Source organism: Equus quagga, chromosome 15 (genome assembly GCF_021613505.1).
Source record: "Equus quagga isolate Etosha38 chromosome 15, UCLA_HA_Equagga_1.0, whole genome shotgun sequence".
Taxonomy (NCBI): domain Eukaryota; kingdom Metazoa; phylum Chordata; class Mammalia; order Perissodactyla; family Equidae; genus Equus; species Equus quagga.
In genome coordinates this window covers 3,455-20,453 of record NC_060281.1, presented here as the reverse complement: position 1 = coordinate 20,453, position 16,999 = coordinate 3,455, and the positions used below count along the sequence as shown (strand labels likewise).

General features: G+C 42.5%; 1 protein-coding gene across 7 annotated transcripts in view; it reads left to right on the top strand.

The window, feature by feature from the left end:
• KCNQ5 (potassium voltage-gated channel subfamily Q member 5) overlaps window positions 1-12,466 on the top strand; it is a 469,780-nt gene extending 457,314 nt beyond the window's left edge. For all 7 annotated transcript variants that reach the window (XM_046641231.1, XM_046641229.1, XM_046641230.1 and 4 more), the window contains 3 exons: window positions 4,419-4,550; window positions 6,262-6,388; window positions 8,112-12,466. In XM_046641231.1, coding sequence (XP_046497187.1) covers window positions 4,419-4,550; window positions 6,262-6,388; window positions 8,112-9,074 — 1,222 coding nt within the window. In that variant the 3' untranslated portion in view covers window positions 9,075-12,466. The remainder of the gene's footprint in view (window positions 1-4,418; window positions 4,551-6,261; window positions 6,389-8,111) is intronic.
• The last annotated feature ends 4,533 nt before the right edge of the window (window positions 12,467-16,999 follow it).

Genomic DNA, 16,999 nt, shown 5'->3' with positions numbered 1-16,999 from the left:
GCTTTCCCTGAAATGCGCCTGAAGAACTCAGATCTGTCCCAAGGCTTTCTTTCTAGAAGACCTGCGCCAGTGTCTGCCTTCTCCCAGAACAGCATACACAGCTTTGAGCAGCTGGACTAGCTAGTCCTCATTCACTTCTTCAGCAAGCGTTGACTGAACCTCTAGTACTTGCCGTAGGTTGCACGAGAGGCAGAGTAAAAAGCACAGTCTCTGACGTCGATGAATTCCAGTGAGTGAGACACGAGGCCGCAGGTTTGGCTACTCGAAGTGCATCTGAGAGCACAGAGCAAGACCATCTACCTCCGTGGGGGTCAGGAAAGATTTCCTAGTCAATGCTTAACCTGAATCTGGAACAGCTAGCACTTCAGGTAGAGTGCAAAGACAGAACCCTGAGAAATGAGCACTTTGTGATGAGAAAACCCAGAGGGGCTGGGTGCCGGCTGCGCTGAGGAATGAACAGAGATGCGCATCTGGGGAGAGAAGGCCAGGCTATCTCCACCGCATGCCTCCTCCGTCTCCACCCAGTCTCCCTGGTGGAGCTTCTAGACAAACAAACCTCTCGTGTTCATTACATTCTGCACCAAGTCTTGGATTTTCAAGGGGAGAAGACACGACTCTGCATTCAAGGACCTCATCCAGTCTGGTGGAGGAGGCTGATACATAAGGAAATAATTATAATGTGGTGTGTTAGATACTAAAATAGAGGATAATAGATAAGTGATTAAATGCTTTGGAAGAATCACAGAAATTTCAATAAAAGAAGTGACTTATAAAAGACTCATAAAAGAGCTGAGTCTTAAAGATACAGTAAGATTTCAGGAAGAGGAAATGGCATGTGCAAATAATTTAAGTATATAATTGATTGAATGATGTTTTTGTGGACCTGCAAATATTTTATTGTTGTTGGAACCTCAAGTTCCAAGGAGGAAGTGGCAAGGGATGAGGTGAGAGAAGTAGGTAGAGGTCAGTCCATAAACAGCCTTATAGGATGTGCTAAGGAATTTGATGTTTACCGATAGGCCATGGAAGGACAATGATGGCTTTTCCAGGGGTGGTAATATGGTCTCATTTGCATTTTGAACGGTGTATTCTTTCTAAGGCTGCAGTGGTGCGGATGGAAAGGAGGGGGCAGATTTGAGAGCCATTGGTACGTGTTTGGTCTGCCCTTAGCAAAAGCAAAGTGACTGTCATCATCTTTTATGTAAATTATCGATGTCAAAAATACTTCTGCTTTTAAACATTTCCTCCACATTTATAAAACATATTACTTGATGTAGAATTTCTATATCTCACATCAGATGTCTTCAATGTTTTTGTTTTCAACCCACAACAAGACCAGATAAGAAAATCTATTTGATCTCCATCTTAGGATACATAATCCTTAACAGGTAACCTGGCTTTATACACTTGGTAATACACTGATAAACGCTTAGCAAACAGCTCTCCTGGAGAGGAAAGCCTTGCTTTGTGGCGTTGGTCAATTTCCATGGTGTAAATACTCCTGTCGCTGATTTCAAGCTATCAGCGTGACATCACTGAGCAATGTACAATATTACAGTGTTAGATAGTATTTCCACTGGATACAATAGTGTGTGTAACTCAAGAACACAGAGTGTAACATGTAGTGAAATAATTAGGAAGTGATGAGTTTTGAGTATGTATTACCTGTGTTTTTAATATGATTTATTTTATTTTAAGTTTATATAATTTTTTATAATGGCTGTGTTTAACATGCAAAATTCCAAATATGTAACGTCAGCTCTTTGAAGTCAGTACAAATCTGCTCCAGCCCATCACTGCATATACTCCTCTTTTCCAAATAATTGAAATGGTATTTATTAATTCAACTTTCACTGTTTCACAAGAAAGTGGGAAAATTTGTAAGTAAAGCACTGGAGGGAAAGCAATACCGCATAAGGAGCAATATGACGTGTAGAATAAGTGGTAAGCCTGTTAAGAAGTTTAATATCTATTCTAATTTGCATACCTATCATCATATGGCCACACTGAAATAAACAAAAGATGCCCAGTGTCCTGTTTAATATCGATTGGTCAAATTATAAAACATGGATTTCCTTTTAATTTGGCCAGCTTACATAGTAAATGGTGTAAATAAAAATGGAGTTATTTAAAGACTGCATAAAATATGACTGAGGGCTAGAGCGTAATATTGCCTAGCAAATGTCTTCAAATTGTTCCTTCTTTTAAAATATTTGTGAAAGGAAAATAGAAAAGCAATTTGCAGCTTTGAAACAGGTTACTGTAGAGAACTCACGCAACTTTACAAAGGAACGAGGGCAGGTCTCTATTAGTGCAAAACAGGCTGCTCAGTTTGGAGCACGTGGGTCGACTTCTGGGCTGACCTGCCCCAGCCACAGACACCTGGGCTTCAGCCATTTGGAACCCACCGACTTGTGCCCAAGCTTGTACTCTGCCTGTGGGCTGGCTCCCAGCACCACGGGAAAGTTCACCATCGGTGAACTGCCGTGGGAAACCAGGAGGTGATGTGGGCTGAGAACTAGACAGATCTGGGTGAGATTGTGGCTTTGCTTCATACTGGTTGCCTGTTTTGGGGCAAATCACATAAATTCTTGGAACCTCAGTTTCCCTAAATATAAAAGGGAGATAAGAACATCTTATTAAATGCTGAAGATAAGAATATAAAGTCGTTCACACGAGTGGTAGTAATATTGAAAACACAAATGGTGACAACCAAAACACCACCCTGGGATGTATAAAGATGGTTTTCCTTCCTGCCCACCCAGGCGCCCCTGGCTGCTCTGAAGATAAGCAAGGAGGGCGAGGTGTTCTTCTGGTTGTGTTCTCCATACCAACCAATTAGAGGAGCTCTTCTTTTTCTCTTTCTGCCCTTGCTCCTCCTATTCAAGAGATGCTTCTTTCTCCTGTGGATCGGGAACCTGCTGAGCTCTGAGCTCACAGGGTGGAGGAGGGACAGCAGCAGCTGAGGTGGAAGTGGTGGACTGTTGAATAGAAGGAGCCCATTGCGGCCGACTCATGGCCAACAGCCTCGTGTGGGGAGAGACATATTTCAGAAGTAATCACTCAGGCCCAGAAATTTCACAGAATACTTATTTTGTTATTTTTTCTCAGTTCTTCAATATAGGAGATTGAGCCCCAATCTAACCTAGATGCTAGTAAATGAATTTGGAACCAAAGCCAGATACTAAGAGGTTAAATGAAAATACAGATTTCCTTTACTTTCTATGGAATAACTTAGCTTAAATGTCCTTGCAAACAAAAAAACACACAAAAAAATCTATCCTGAATAAAGAATAGATTGGTAGAGATAATGTGGTAGAGAGAGAGAATAAGAATATTATGATAAATGATTAAGGAATAGTTAGGATACAATTAATTTGAAGTTAATAATACAATTACAAGGCAGAGTTTGGGGCTTTTTAACCAATAAACAAATTTGGATTGCTTGCAATCAGCTATCACTTAGGATAGGTTATGAGTATTTTCTTTTTAAACTCTACATTTGTTCCTAATTCTCCCACTTTCCAACAAATACAATAAAATTTGGTTCATAGAGCTGATTCCCAGCCTGGGACCCATGAGTGATAATGAGCATCTGTGAACCATTTAATAGTGAGGAAACACCGACAGCTTTAACACGTACCTGTATGAGGCTACACAGCCTCACTGAAATGTTATTCTTCTTTGTTTTCTCCAGAAATTATATCAAGTGATTTCAGTAACTGGTTGTCTTAGGCAGCTTAGCTATTTATGGCATCATGGGATTTGTTCACGAAATACTGTTTGGAAAACGTGGGATCCATGTTGAAGGAGACACTGTGACAAGAGATCTCTGCTTCCGACAAGCTTAAATATCCAGCTCAGTTGACGAATGTGTTCTATTTGAGACAAAAGAAACGTGGCTAGCTAACTGAGATGCATTCTGCAGAAATAGTTATTGAAGCAAAATTTTCATAAATTTCTACATAAATGTACACTTCTCTAGAGAGAATAAGAGTTTTGCAGACACATCTGCATCTCAAACATGCATGTAGTTACACAAAAGACCATTTTAACAACTTTTATATTTTTTAAGGGATGGAATTACTAGGTATTATGTCTTTGCTTTTTGGGGTTACATGGAAAAGATAGAATTGCATTTTGACTTTAATTTTAACTCAGGGTTTCAACGGACATTAAAAAGGTGCAACATTTAGTATTTAGTCTCTTTCTCTGGTGTGTTTTCTGCTCTCAAGGTGTGTCTTACATGAGGTGTTCTTACATTGCCCCCTGTAACCTCAGGCTTTAGGCTGCGTTTCCATAAGAGCCTGAGATAATTTGATGTGTAACTTTCTCTCTCAGAGTTTCTTATATTTAATAGTAAGCTATTTGAATAACTTCTTTTAGCAAAGTCATAAAGATTAATGTTTTTCTTACAGAATTATGAAATTTCATGTTGCAAAACGGAAGTTTAAGGAAACATTACGTCCATATGATGTAAAAGATGTCATTGAACAGTATTCTGCTGGCCACCTCGACATGCTGTGCAGAATTAAAAGCCTTCAAACACGGTAAGCAATGAAAGAGTTCTGTGCTGTAAAGGACGAGGCATAAAGACTATCTGGGAAGAACTTTTCTGTAGTAGAGAAAACTCTTCAATTTCGTATTTCTAATTCATTTTTAGTGGAGAATTGGACTTGCTTTTAACATAGATTTTATTTAAGTCTGTAAATCAGGCATTAAAAGCCTCCGACTCTTGAGGGTCTCAGTTTCCTCATCTGTAAAAACGGGAATAACGTTAGTGCTTCCCTCACAATCATGAGCACTGAGTGAGTTCGTGCCTGTAAGCCGAGCGCTCAGTAAACGCTGCTGCTGCTGCTCTTCTGTTATCATGTAAATCCCAACATCCTTCAGGAATAAGCTAGTCTTCCTCTCTCATTACACTTCACTTGTCTGGCCCACAAAGGCAGACCTCTCCCTCCCCGACCTCCAGCAGCGTTCAGAGCCTTGGCAAGCTGTGCCAGTCCAGACGCAAAAGCCGGGGGCTCTTGTGTTGTCGCCTGTCCTCCTGGCTCTACACTGAGACTAGGTCTGTCCCTCCACTCATGTGCGCTCCAGGCACACACTGTCCTTCCAGCGAGCATCCGATTGAATGACTAAAAGAAATGAGTTCAGTATGTCATTTCATGTGTTTGATTGTTTTATCTTAAAGCCAAAATATTAATCAATTCAGTTTTTAAGAGATTTGCTTTACTATCAGGCACAAATTACCAGCATTTGTGATTGAACAGTTCTTAAAACATAAAGACTGGGTCTTAAACATTTGTTTGCATGCCCACAGCACACTGAGCCCAGTGTGAGGCCTATACGAGGCCCTTAGTAAAGCATCCATTGATCAATTATAGAAATCACCATTTGTTCATTCATTCAGCAGATAACTATTGAGCCTGCAATGTGTGCCACACACTGTGGACATCCAGAAATTAATAAAATCATGACCCAGTCCTTATAGAGCTTGCAGTTTAATAGATTAGACATCATGGCAGAAGGTAGTCATGCTTGTATTTCCATGCAGACAAAGTAAACTGGAAGGCTGAGTCAATAGTCCTGATAATGCAGTTCCGAAACACACAAAACAGAAGAAAGTAATTCCCATTTAGGCTGATCAATTCTCCTTGGAAATTGTTTTAACTCTTCCTGTGGTCATGTTACAATCTCTGCATAGGTGGCTGGGGTCTTCTAAGTCCTTTAATAGAACTATCTATGGCTCCCAAGGTTTTTATAAAGTTGAACTTCTACAGAATTTACAGAACTAATCTTGAGTTTCTGGCTCATGTAGTGGATGTTCTCTGACTAGAATTCCAAAGGACAGAGACACTCTTATCTGCTTATATCTTACATATCAGATGTACAATAAATGCTCATTGAATGTACTATTAACATGAAATAATCATAATCAGGATTTTGTTGTATTTTAAGTAGTGAATTCAGAAAATGCCTAGTCAGATATGGAAACACAAATTACTTTGTAGTTTAGGACAATTTTGCCTCCAGAAGATCTCCCATAAGTGATTTCATCAAGAACCAGAAATGAGAAAATTAATCTTATATGTAATTTTTATGTTAAGAAAATGAGTGCATCAACTGGAATAAGTTCATTTTTATATTATCTTATAAACTAAATATAATTGTATTTAATTTTTCTTTTCAAAACACTTCATCCTGGCGTAGGGCAATCTCCAACCTCAGCACTCCTAATCAGATCTCCTCTTTGTCTGATAGTGTTGATCAAATTCTTGGAAAAGGGCAGATCACGTCAGATAAGAAGAGCCGAGAGAAAATGCCAGCAGAACACGAGCCCACAGATGACCTCAGTATGCTAGGCCGGGTGGTCAAGGTTGAAAAACAGGTACGACTCAGCTAACTATACTAGTTGACATTTTAGCCAGAATTTCTTTTTTAATCAATTGGATGTTAAAAGGTGTTCTGAGCCCCAATTTACAACATGTGTGTATATGTCGGGGGGTGTCCCACACAATCAACAAACAATTCCTTGACATCAGCTGGGTGTCCTACAATTCAACTCAATTCTGAGACTATCTACCCAGAGATAGTGTCAGATCCCCTAAGTTAAAGGTTCAGTCCTACACTACAGTCCCGCTGGGACCATTACAAACGCCATTCGAAGCCCAGGTTGCCACCTGTGCTTGTGATCTACCACCTACAGATCTGAGGTTCCCACGACCCCCTCCTTGGGTTCAATTAATTTGCTAGAGTGGCTCAGAACTCAGGAAAGGTGTTTACTCACTAGACTACTGGTTTCTTATGAAAGGAAATGACTCAGGAACAGCCAGATGGAGGAGATGCACAGGGCAAGGTGTGGGGAAAAGGCAGGAAGCTTCCATGCCCTCTCCAGGCACACCACTCTCCCCAAATTTCCTTGTGTTCGCCAACCCAGAAACTCTTGGAACCTCATTCCTTTGCTTTTTTGTGGAGGCTTTATTACATGGACACAATTGATTAAATCATTGACCACTGGTGATTGACTCAACCTCCAGCCCCCTCTCCCCTCCTAGGAGGTATGGGGTGGGGTCGAAAGTTGCAACCTTCTAGTCACATGATTGTCTCTCTGGGCAACCAGCCTATCCTTAGTTGCACCCCAATAATCACCTTATTAACATAAGAGATGCCTTCAAGCTTTTATCACTTAGGAAACTACAAAAGTTTCTGGAGCTGTGAGCCAGGAACAGTGGACAAAGACCAAATATATATTTCTTATTATAAATCACAATATCGCAGATATATTTTAGTGACCAATATATTTAAAAAGGAATAAAATCAAGAAAGGGTGAATGAAATTAAATTTTCTTTGTATGTAGACAGTGTTCTCTAAAACACTTGGATTTCCGTATGAGGAATAGAAAATTTCATCTCTTTAATTAGTACTTGAACTGGAAGCAAATATAGATTTTCAACAGTAAAATAACAAAGATTTATTTTTCATTCACGTTTTGGTTATTTTCATTTCCTTTCTTTTCACTCTTTAAAAAAGAAAAAAAAATCTCATTATAGCTATGATGACAGATTGAATGTTTGTTAACCCTGAGGCTATATCTTCTCATAGAAAGACAATTTTCCAGAGATCAAATTCTCATCGATCCAATCATAAATATTCCAAGTATTAATTCTGAAACGTTTTGTACCTTTATTTTTAAACTCAGAATCACCTAGACTGATATTTAAGATCTTGGTTTCCTCAGAGGCTGAGTTCCTTACTAGAGCGCAGTAGAGTCCTGGAATGTCTTCACAGAAGAGGCTTAGGAAAGGCACCTGGAGGGGCTGGGCAGTCTTGAAGCTGCATTGGTACAGTTCTGATATGGTTTTGGAGAACATCAGTGTCTATTTTGAAGAATTTGAGGGTGGGGCACCCATGTCAAAGCCAAAGCTCCCCTCTCCCCTTCAGTCCTCCCTTGGCCCCACCCCTTAGGCGGGGCCTTCTAGGACAGTGCTAAGGGTCAGGACCCCGTCAGACTCTATGCTCAGTATTTAACTGTATTAACACACCCTGACCTCATCTTTTGATTCTAGAATTGAAGGCCGTGCTCATATGTAACCATTTTCCCCATTTTCAGGTGCAGTCCATTGAGTCCAAGCTGGACTGCCTGCTAGACATATATCAACAGGTCCTCCGGAAAGGCTCTGCGTCAGCCCTCACCTTGGCCTCGTTCCAGATCCCACCTTTTGAATGTGAACAGACGTCTGACTATCAAAGCCCTGTGGACAGCAAAGAGCTGTCCAGTTCCGCACAAAACAGTGGCTGCTTATCCAGATCAGCCAGTGCTAACATCCCCCGCGGGCTGCAGTTCATTCTCACCCCAAACGAGTTCAGTGCTCAGACTTTCTACGCGCTTAGCCCTACTATGCACAGTCAAACAACACAGGTGCCAATGAGTCAGAGCGATGGCTCCACAGTGGCAGCCGCCAGCAACATTTCAAGCCAAATAAATGTGGCACCCAAGCCAGCAGCCCCAACAACTCTGCAGATCCCACCTCCTCTCCCAGCCATCAAGCATCTGCCCAGGCCAGAGGCCCTGCACACACACCCCGCAGGCTTACAGCAAAGCATTTCTGATGTCACCACCTGCCTCGCTGTCTCCAAGGAAAATATTCAGGTTGCACAGTCAAATCTGACCAAGGACCGTTCTCTGAGGAAAAGCTTTGACATGGGAGGGGAAACTTTGTTGTCTGTCCACCCCATGGTGCCCAAGGACTTGGGCAAATCTTTGTCTGTGCAAAACCTGATCAGGTCCACAGAGGAACTGAATATACAGCTTTCAGGGAGTGAGTCAAGTGGCTCCAGAGGCAGCCAAGATTTTTATCCCAAATGGAGGGAATCCAAGCTGTTTATAACTGATGAAGAGCTGGGTCCCGAGGAGATGGAGACAGACGCTTTTGATGCTGTGCCCCAGCCTGCCCGGGAAGCTGCTTTTGCCTCAGACTCTCTAAGGACTGGAAGGTCACGATCATCTCAGAGCCTTTGTAAGGCACGAGAAAGTACAGATGCCCTCAGCCTGCCTCCTGTCAAACTGAAATAAGTTCCTCGCTTTGTTTCTAGGCATTGCAGTTCCTTTAGCCATTACATATCATTGCATGAACTATTTTGAAAGCCCTTCTAAAAAGTTGAAATTGCAAGAATTGGGAAGAACATGAAAGTTAGTTTATAAGCCTGTTATCTTTCAATTGCATGAAAATGCATGTTTAGGGACGGCTGAAATTCCAAGGTACATCAACGTTAACCTACTCATTTAGTAATGTACCTCGAGTTAAAAATCCTGAAAACCAGACACTGCTAATGCTACGGAGTGTACGAAAATGTCGCGATCAGGTACTTTAGAAGATTTGACTGTGTATTTTGAAATTATGGGAGTAAACACCTTCAAATTCCAGGCATTTCTGCTGTGTCGTTAAATACAAAATACGTTTTCAAAATTAGCCATAATGTGTGTTTAAACACAATGGCTGTCAACAGCTGCTAAAGGTATTGAGTAAAGCAGAATTTGCGAATAATAGAAATGGCTGCTTATTTCAAGATATATGTGCCAACCTATTCCTACTTAACCATTTTATTATTAATGTAATTTGAATGTCAGTTTGTGTGCTTTTGGTGACAACGCTGTGGCGAGCAACTTCGCACATCATGTTCATGTTGTTTTTTATGACAAGAATGTTCTTCAATTAGAAAATGTGCAAATAATTAAGTTCAGGGCCAGTGGGGCAAATGGACTGACTACTGGACGTGTGTGACTTCATGCAAACATATCCTGTGCTGAGTCAGCATCACAAGTGGTCAGCTTCTGCAGGAGCCAGTGCCACCCGGTCAGCAGAAGGTAGCAGGCAGACTGACCTCTCTGCAGCGGCCCACCACAGGCCTGCCAGCACTGCCACCGCAGGGGAGCATGGGCAGCTGAGGTACAGGTGGGATCCCAGGGAGGGGACATGTGAGCAAGGCTGAGACGGGAAAGGCCAGAAAAGATCCAGACACAACACCGGCAGGCAGGCAAAGTCACGGAAAATGCCTTCCCTCGAAGGCAACAGGAGGGAGACATCAGCCACAACAAAACAACTCAATTTTTTAGAAAATGAAGATTGCCAGGGAATTCAGCTACCCATTCTTATTCGTCCTTTATTCTTATATATAAGCAGAAAGTTTTGCAAGGTATTTATTTTTAATATGTCCTGAATGTTTTTTGCTGTTGTGTCTCATTTTTTGCATATGAAAGGCTAAAACTAAACTTCCTTTACTTTTTATACTGTAGTGAACATTTTCTATTCTCCCCAGAGTGTTGCCTCAAATCTGAAATTATTGGTTCAGTTTCCTGGTGTAAACATTTACAGTGAGAAGCCAGACAACACTGGCAGGGTCTGCAAATCAAAACACTTAATCAACAACTAGAATATGCAACCATGTTCTGGGGGGTTTGAGGAGAAGAAGAAAAAAAAAACAAAAACAAAACACTTAATCATTTAGCATGGCCGCAAAAATACCAAGAGAAACAAAATAAAAAATGTACTTACCAGAAAGCAGGCAGTGCTGACTGCTTATTAGAAACCAGCCCAGCTGTCTCAGACTGTCAGAGCTTCTGCTCAGGGAATGACATTCAAAAGGCAAGGAGAAGCAAGATAACTTAAAGTCGGTTAAACTCTAGCCACGGAGGACTTCAGAGAGGAAGAGCTTTTTCCTTGGCCCATAGTGGTGCCTCCAGAAGGCTTCTCCAGCAGCCAGGACGAATGAGCAGGGATATCAACCTGCTATCCAAAGGCAGGGGGCGGCCCTGAGAGCCACCAGCCCTCCCAGCTCTCTGCCGCGCCAGTTTCTCCATGCCTGACTCTCCTGCTACTTGTCTTCTCCGTGAACTGCTTATCCATCCCTGCCACCATTTTGCTTCTGAACTCCACCAGGACTTAACCAGCCTTCATCCCCAAGTAGGCCACTCGTCTACTCTACCCAAAATGTACTTTTCAACCTTTTAAAATCCTGTTCCTTTTGATAAACACTGAAATTTTGAAAGCTTTCTCTTCTCACCCCACCTGGATTCTAGCACACTCCCCTGGAGTGTATCATTCAAAATCTTCTTGGCTGCTAGAGATACATAGAAGATAGTCTAAATTTTACACTCCAGTTAAGAAGATTTTATCAAGCTGTTAAAGCAATTATTTTCATTTTTGAAATATAGAATTTTAGTAAATTATTAAATGCAATTTTTCATCCATCCATGTCTCTACTCAACCTGAAGTTGTGACACACCCTCCCCAGCAGGCTGCAGAGGTGCACACACACACGCACACCACTCCACTGACTGAAGCCACACACCTGCCATGCACTCTCAGGCTCTCTCCAGGTACGAGTGAGGGCAGAGGGGGAGGCAGCGACTTTCAGGTAGCACTGATTCTCGGACATGCTCTGTCCTGGGTCAAACCCCACTGGCAGCAGAATTCTGAATGTACTGGGGACCCCTCCATGGGCCTCTTTAGGCCTCAGACACAGTACAGTTCATCCAGCATTCTGAAGACTGAAGATTCAGAAACAAAACCTAAATGCATCACTGAGGTCTTAATTATAGCAAAATGTGGCAAACTATGTTGTGAAAAACTTTCATACATTGAAGCCATGACCATTTGTGTCTGTCTTACTCCAGCACAACAATTCTTAGATGCTAATGATAGTTGTGTTGTGTGAAACTATAGGCTTCTGTCCGCTGTGTTGTTCTGTACGGGGTTGAGAGGGGCTCCCGTTTACACTTAGCAAAGCCCATTGGTCAGTCCCTAGTGGCGTCTTGAAGCACAATTTGATGGAGCACTGAGCAGCCACATGCTGTCTCAGTCCAAGTTTGTCTGCCTTCTTCAACTTGTAAGAGTGATCAAGCTAAGACTTTATTGCAAACATCCCTTATATGAGGTTAACTCAAAAATTTTGCTGTGTCTGATCTAAATGTTTGCATTTTGTTCAACTGAATTAATATCTGTAGGTTGCAAGTTTTGTTTAAAGAGGACACTTTATTGAGTTTTAAATCTTCACCTCCTGTTCTAAGGTGCCTTTCTTACCTCCCATTGACTGTGATTCTGAAAGTCCTTATTTTGCAGGTAAAACCAGTCTAATAGAAAGGAGGAAATCAGGCACAAAGTGACTAATTCTTATGCCCATTTGCAAAGCAAAACTATAAGAAATGATGAAACCCGATCAATTAAATTAATGGAGCACTTCATTCAATCAGATTTTTAAAATATCATAATGTTAACTTATCTCCCCAGAAGCCGATTTTTTTGCCTTAAATGATGTGATTGTGTTTTTGTAAGAGAAACAATTTAATATAATTATGTGCATTTAAGTGAGCAATTCTAAAAGTCATGTATGACAGTACAATTGTTTGTTTCCTGAAAACAAATAAATCAGGACTATCATATCCATTTCAAGCTATCATTAAAATGTAATTTCCTTTGCTCTCTTTTACTGGGATTATTTGTTTTAAAGTAAAACATTAAAAATATGTCTATAAACAGCTAGTGTGACTGTTTTTATCTGGAACTAACCGGTTGGGTCTGAACTCACTGATCCCAGTCAATCAAATGAACTGTGCACAGATTTTGTGCTGAAATATAAAAGTTATCTTTTTGCAATGTTGCTGAAGAAATCATTGGTAATTTGGGAAGGGGAGAAATTTGCAAATATTTTTGAGGGTATCATAAGAATAATTAATTTGATATTATATCAAATATATATTTTGATATCTATTATATTATATATATCTTAAATTTCTTATTTTGATGTCTCAAAGCTCAGATACCAGTGCATGAGAGCTTTGTGTTAACTGTGATAAAGGGTTTGCTAGGCAAGAGATAAGAAATTGGGATGAGGTGAGTGCCCAGATGCTGCAGCCCTGGTGACACAGAAGAACCACTTTCAGCACCTCTCCAGCTCTCCTTACCTGAGGAGGCTTCTGCTTGAAAAGGGGTCTTTTTCTTCTTCCCTAAAAAGATCACAGTCCTTCTGTTCCACTAGCAGTTTTGTGCTGTGTCCACGATTAATTCCAGTGGAATTATTTGAAAGGAGGCTCAGATGTGAAAGTCTGGAACATAAAGCAGTGAAGCCCTGACGGCCTGTTTGGGACAGGAGGAGGGAGCAGGGAATGTGGTCCGAGATGACGTGAGGGGTCCTCCCACCGTGGCTCTAGGGAGATCCAACAGGGCTGTGTCCATTCTACCACCTTCCAGAGAGTGAAAACAAATCGTGTGTGGGGGCACGCTTGCTCGGCCAGCTTGAAAGTGCCTCAGCTTCTCAGCCCTTTAAACTGCTCGGGCAGCGCCTCTGACTCCACCATTCAGAAGAAAAATAGACTCACAGCAGTGGTTCCACCATAACCGTTGACGTGTTCCCAGACCTCGGGGCCACCACTTCATTACTCTGGTTTCAACTGTTTCAAGAATCTGAGGCAAGTAAAAATTGTTTCTTTAAAAAAATTTAAACTTTCGTTAATTACAACAACCTTCACTCTCTAGCCTACCTAATTCCGAATTACGTAAGTTTCTACTACATTTCAAAGCAGAAGTTTATCAGCTATATTATGCGAAAACTATAGAGTCTTACACCATCCTGGAAATCACAGCACCACAACACTGGTGAATGGCAAGATCTTCCATTCAAATAAATAAATGGAAAACCCAAGGGCACATTATGATGATATGTTTCTCTTTGCTCATTCACATGATTCACTTCATTTCTTTCAGTCAGGGCCACTCGGGGATGGACACCCGGCTCTGGTGTTCCCAGCAACATCGCCACACCTACTCCTCAGCTCTTCACGTCTCCACTTTTTTCTTGTCTTCAGTGATGTTCATCTTTTCCCATTACTTGCTTCTTTCTCTTTCCCTTCTGCTTTGCTCACATTGGTGTGACTACCTTCTGGATTGCCAATCCCTGCCCCGCCCTGTGGCCCCAAGTAATTGCATACTCACTCCTTACCTTTGCTGTCGCTTGGGTGCCACTGGCCCCATGTGAGCCATGGGGACACCACACCTCACAGCCCAGGTCAGAGAGGTTCCTTGAACCTCCTCCCCGAGCCCTCTGGGCAATGCTCCAGCACCACCTCTTGTCACCAGAGCTGCTGCCATGGGGCTTGGTGGTGGGAGCTCTTTGCCTTTAGGGAAGACGTTCTTCTGCTCTGGACCCCCAAGGCCCTGCTCGTCCCCTGTCATCCCTCCTTCTCTGTATCTGCAGGATCTCACTCCCACTCGTTTCTCCGTAAACACAAGTCAGCCTCTCATGTTACCAGCTACTCTTGAGAACCTGCCTTCCCTTTGCCTTACTCTACATCTCACCTTCCCTTTAGAGACCAACTACTTGTAAACTGTACAAAGTATTTCCATTTCCACAGCATCCAACCACCAACCAGCATGTGACAGTCAGACCCATGTGCACGCAGCACCACAGAAAAGCTTCTCTGCAAGTTCACCCGTGACCTTCCAGAAGCTGGTTCAGGGCACATTTAATCAGCATCCCTTCTGGCTTTTCTGTCTTTGACACTGCACCTGCTCTTTCTCTTAAAGCTGCTTTCCAGTTTGTCTCCTGCCTCTCTGGTTCAGTAAACTTAAGACACTTCTCCCAGCCCCTTACTGCTTTTCCTCACTTAACTGTCAGTGTTCCCACAGATTCCGTCATCAGCCTCTTCCCTTTCTCCTCACCCTTGAGGCTCTCTCCTGGGTGGTCTCATTTATGACCTCAACTACGAATGTAGAGTGACTCCCCCAGTCATATATCTCCAGCCCAGATTTACCCCCGAGCATCACCTCAGGAGCCCCAGAACGAATCCACTTGAGGACAGGGACATCTCTCTTACATCATATGTCAGGCTTCTCACAACACGCCCCGCAGTAGACACTCAGTAATGTCAAATGAGTGAAAGTGTCCTGGTCTCTCTGGGCCTTTTACTCAGCCTTCAGCAACTTCCAACCAGTAACTTCAGAGGCCTCGTAATCAAGAGGAGAGTGATAATCAAGCCTCATGCACACTGTATCAGATTTAACCTCTTACTTCTCCCGATGGTCTTTGTACTTTTCCGAAGGTACCTGGTAAGAAATTAATTAATGCCAAATAACCAGTAATGGTGTTTCCAGAGGACTAAGAGGAGCACCCCCCTGAGCAATCCTATTTTCATCCTCACCTAGGCCTCAGCATCCTGGGCCCCTGTCCCTCCTCCATCCCCCAGCACAATTGGCTCAGACCCGGTAGATGACACCCACACCTAAACTTTGCTCGTTCACTGGGAAGACTGACTTCTCTCAAACTTCACTGAAGGCTGCAAGAAAAAAGGAAGTCTGTTCTCCATCCGCTGCCCTGAGCCCTGGAACACCACATCCCTCCTCCCCAGTTCTCTTTACCCTACATCCTACCAACGCCAGGCCCATAGCTGGAGCCAAACTACAGAGTCTTTGGGTCCCAGGCTTTAGAACAACAATCCGTGCTTAGTGACTGCCCAGTACTGTGCCAGTGAGTGCTTCCCAGGTGCTGTCTCATTTAATCCTCACGACATCACCAAGGGTAATGTATCAGGATGCTGCAGGTATAAGAAAACCCTGGCTGAAACAACCTTAAACATAAGGACATTCAATTGTCTAACACACTGAAGTCCAGACGTAGGGTGGCTCCAGGCAGAGTCCAACCTGCTCAGTGACATCCAGGTTCCAGGCTCTTTCTCCATGCTGTCCTCTTTGTCAGTGGATACTATTGCTGGTTCCTCTCATTGTCAACAAGATGGCTGCCAGTGGCAACTGGTGCCTCACACCTCCTTGATCACAGCTAACAGGAGAGGGGAGGGGATGGGGAGCCTTCCACCCAACCATGGAACATGAATCCTTTCCTGAAACCTAATTAGACTAATATAGGTCACATGCTCATTCCCAAACCTGGTAACAGTCACCATGTCTATGTGCTGATTGGTTTAAGCCAATAAGAATTCCCTATTTGGAACTAGGGAAGGAGAGGAGGCCCACAAAGCTGTAGTTCTATTAAAGAAAAACAGTGATGGATGTAGGAAAAAAAATGTGTGTATTTACTACACCTACAGAGGTATAGGGAGTTACTATTAGATGGGAAAACTAACACGGTGAGGAATCGATGGCTTGCTGAAGATCATAAAGCTATTTGACAGTAGAGCTGGGATTCAAATGCACGTAGTCTTGCTCCAGTCTTTGAGATATTAACTCCTACATTAATGTCTGAGTCGTGCTAACACAGAAATCTTTGGCAACTAGGATTTAAAGATCAGAATTATATCCCCAAGAAGCAGAATGCAGATTTGATAATTCTTGATGTGAAACTTAATTGATGGAGAAAATATGCTTTTTGCAAGTGTCTTTAACAACAAAAACCAATTTTCCCTCTACTTTATGAGCCACTAATCTTTAGATTATTAATAAGGAAGTAGCATGATATTCCCTTTGAGGACAGTATGATTTAGTTTTCTTCCACTCAGACTCGTGAGTGTTTTTCTACCATGAACCTGATCTAACTTTTGTTTAATAATTGGCCCCAAACCATGAAATTAGCAAATCTTGCTGGCTTCAAACTATATTCCAAATAACCATTTCCTAGCGTGTCCACACTCCTCTCTAGTCCAAGACACCGTCTTCTCTTGCCCAGAGCACTGCAGAGGCCACATGGTGAGATACTGGCTCTGGGAGAGAGAAGGTTGAAAGAGAAGAGTTCAAGTGAGGACACGCTTAGCTTGACATAATCTTGGGGAGAGAGACCCAAATGTGGATTTGGCTTTCAGGAAAGTCCTGGAATGGAGATCCAGGAGCCTTACTAGTCAATTTATCCATGTCCTGAGAGACTTCAGGATCCTCTGCTCCCAGAAACTACACCCCCCACCAATCCCACCACCAAACTTCTGGCAATGGGGCAACGCCGGGTCCCTGACGTTCACCAGGCTGCCTGGCCACCTACTACCCCCTTTTCTGTCTCCGT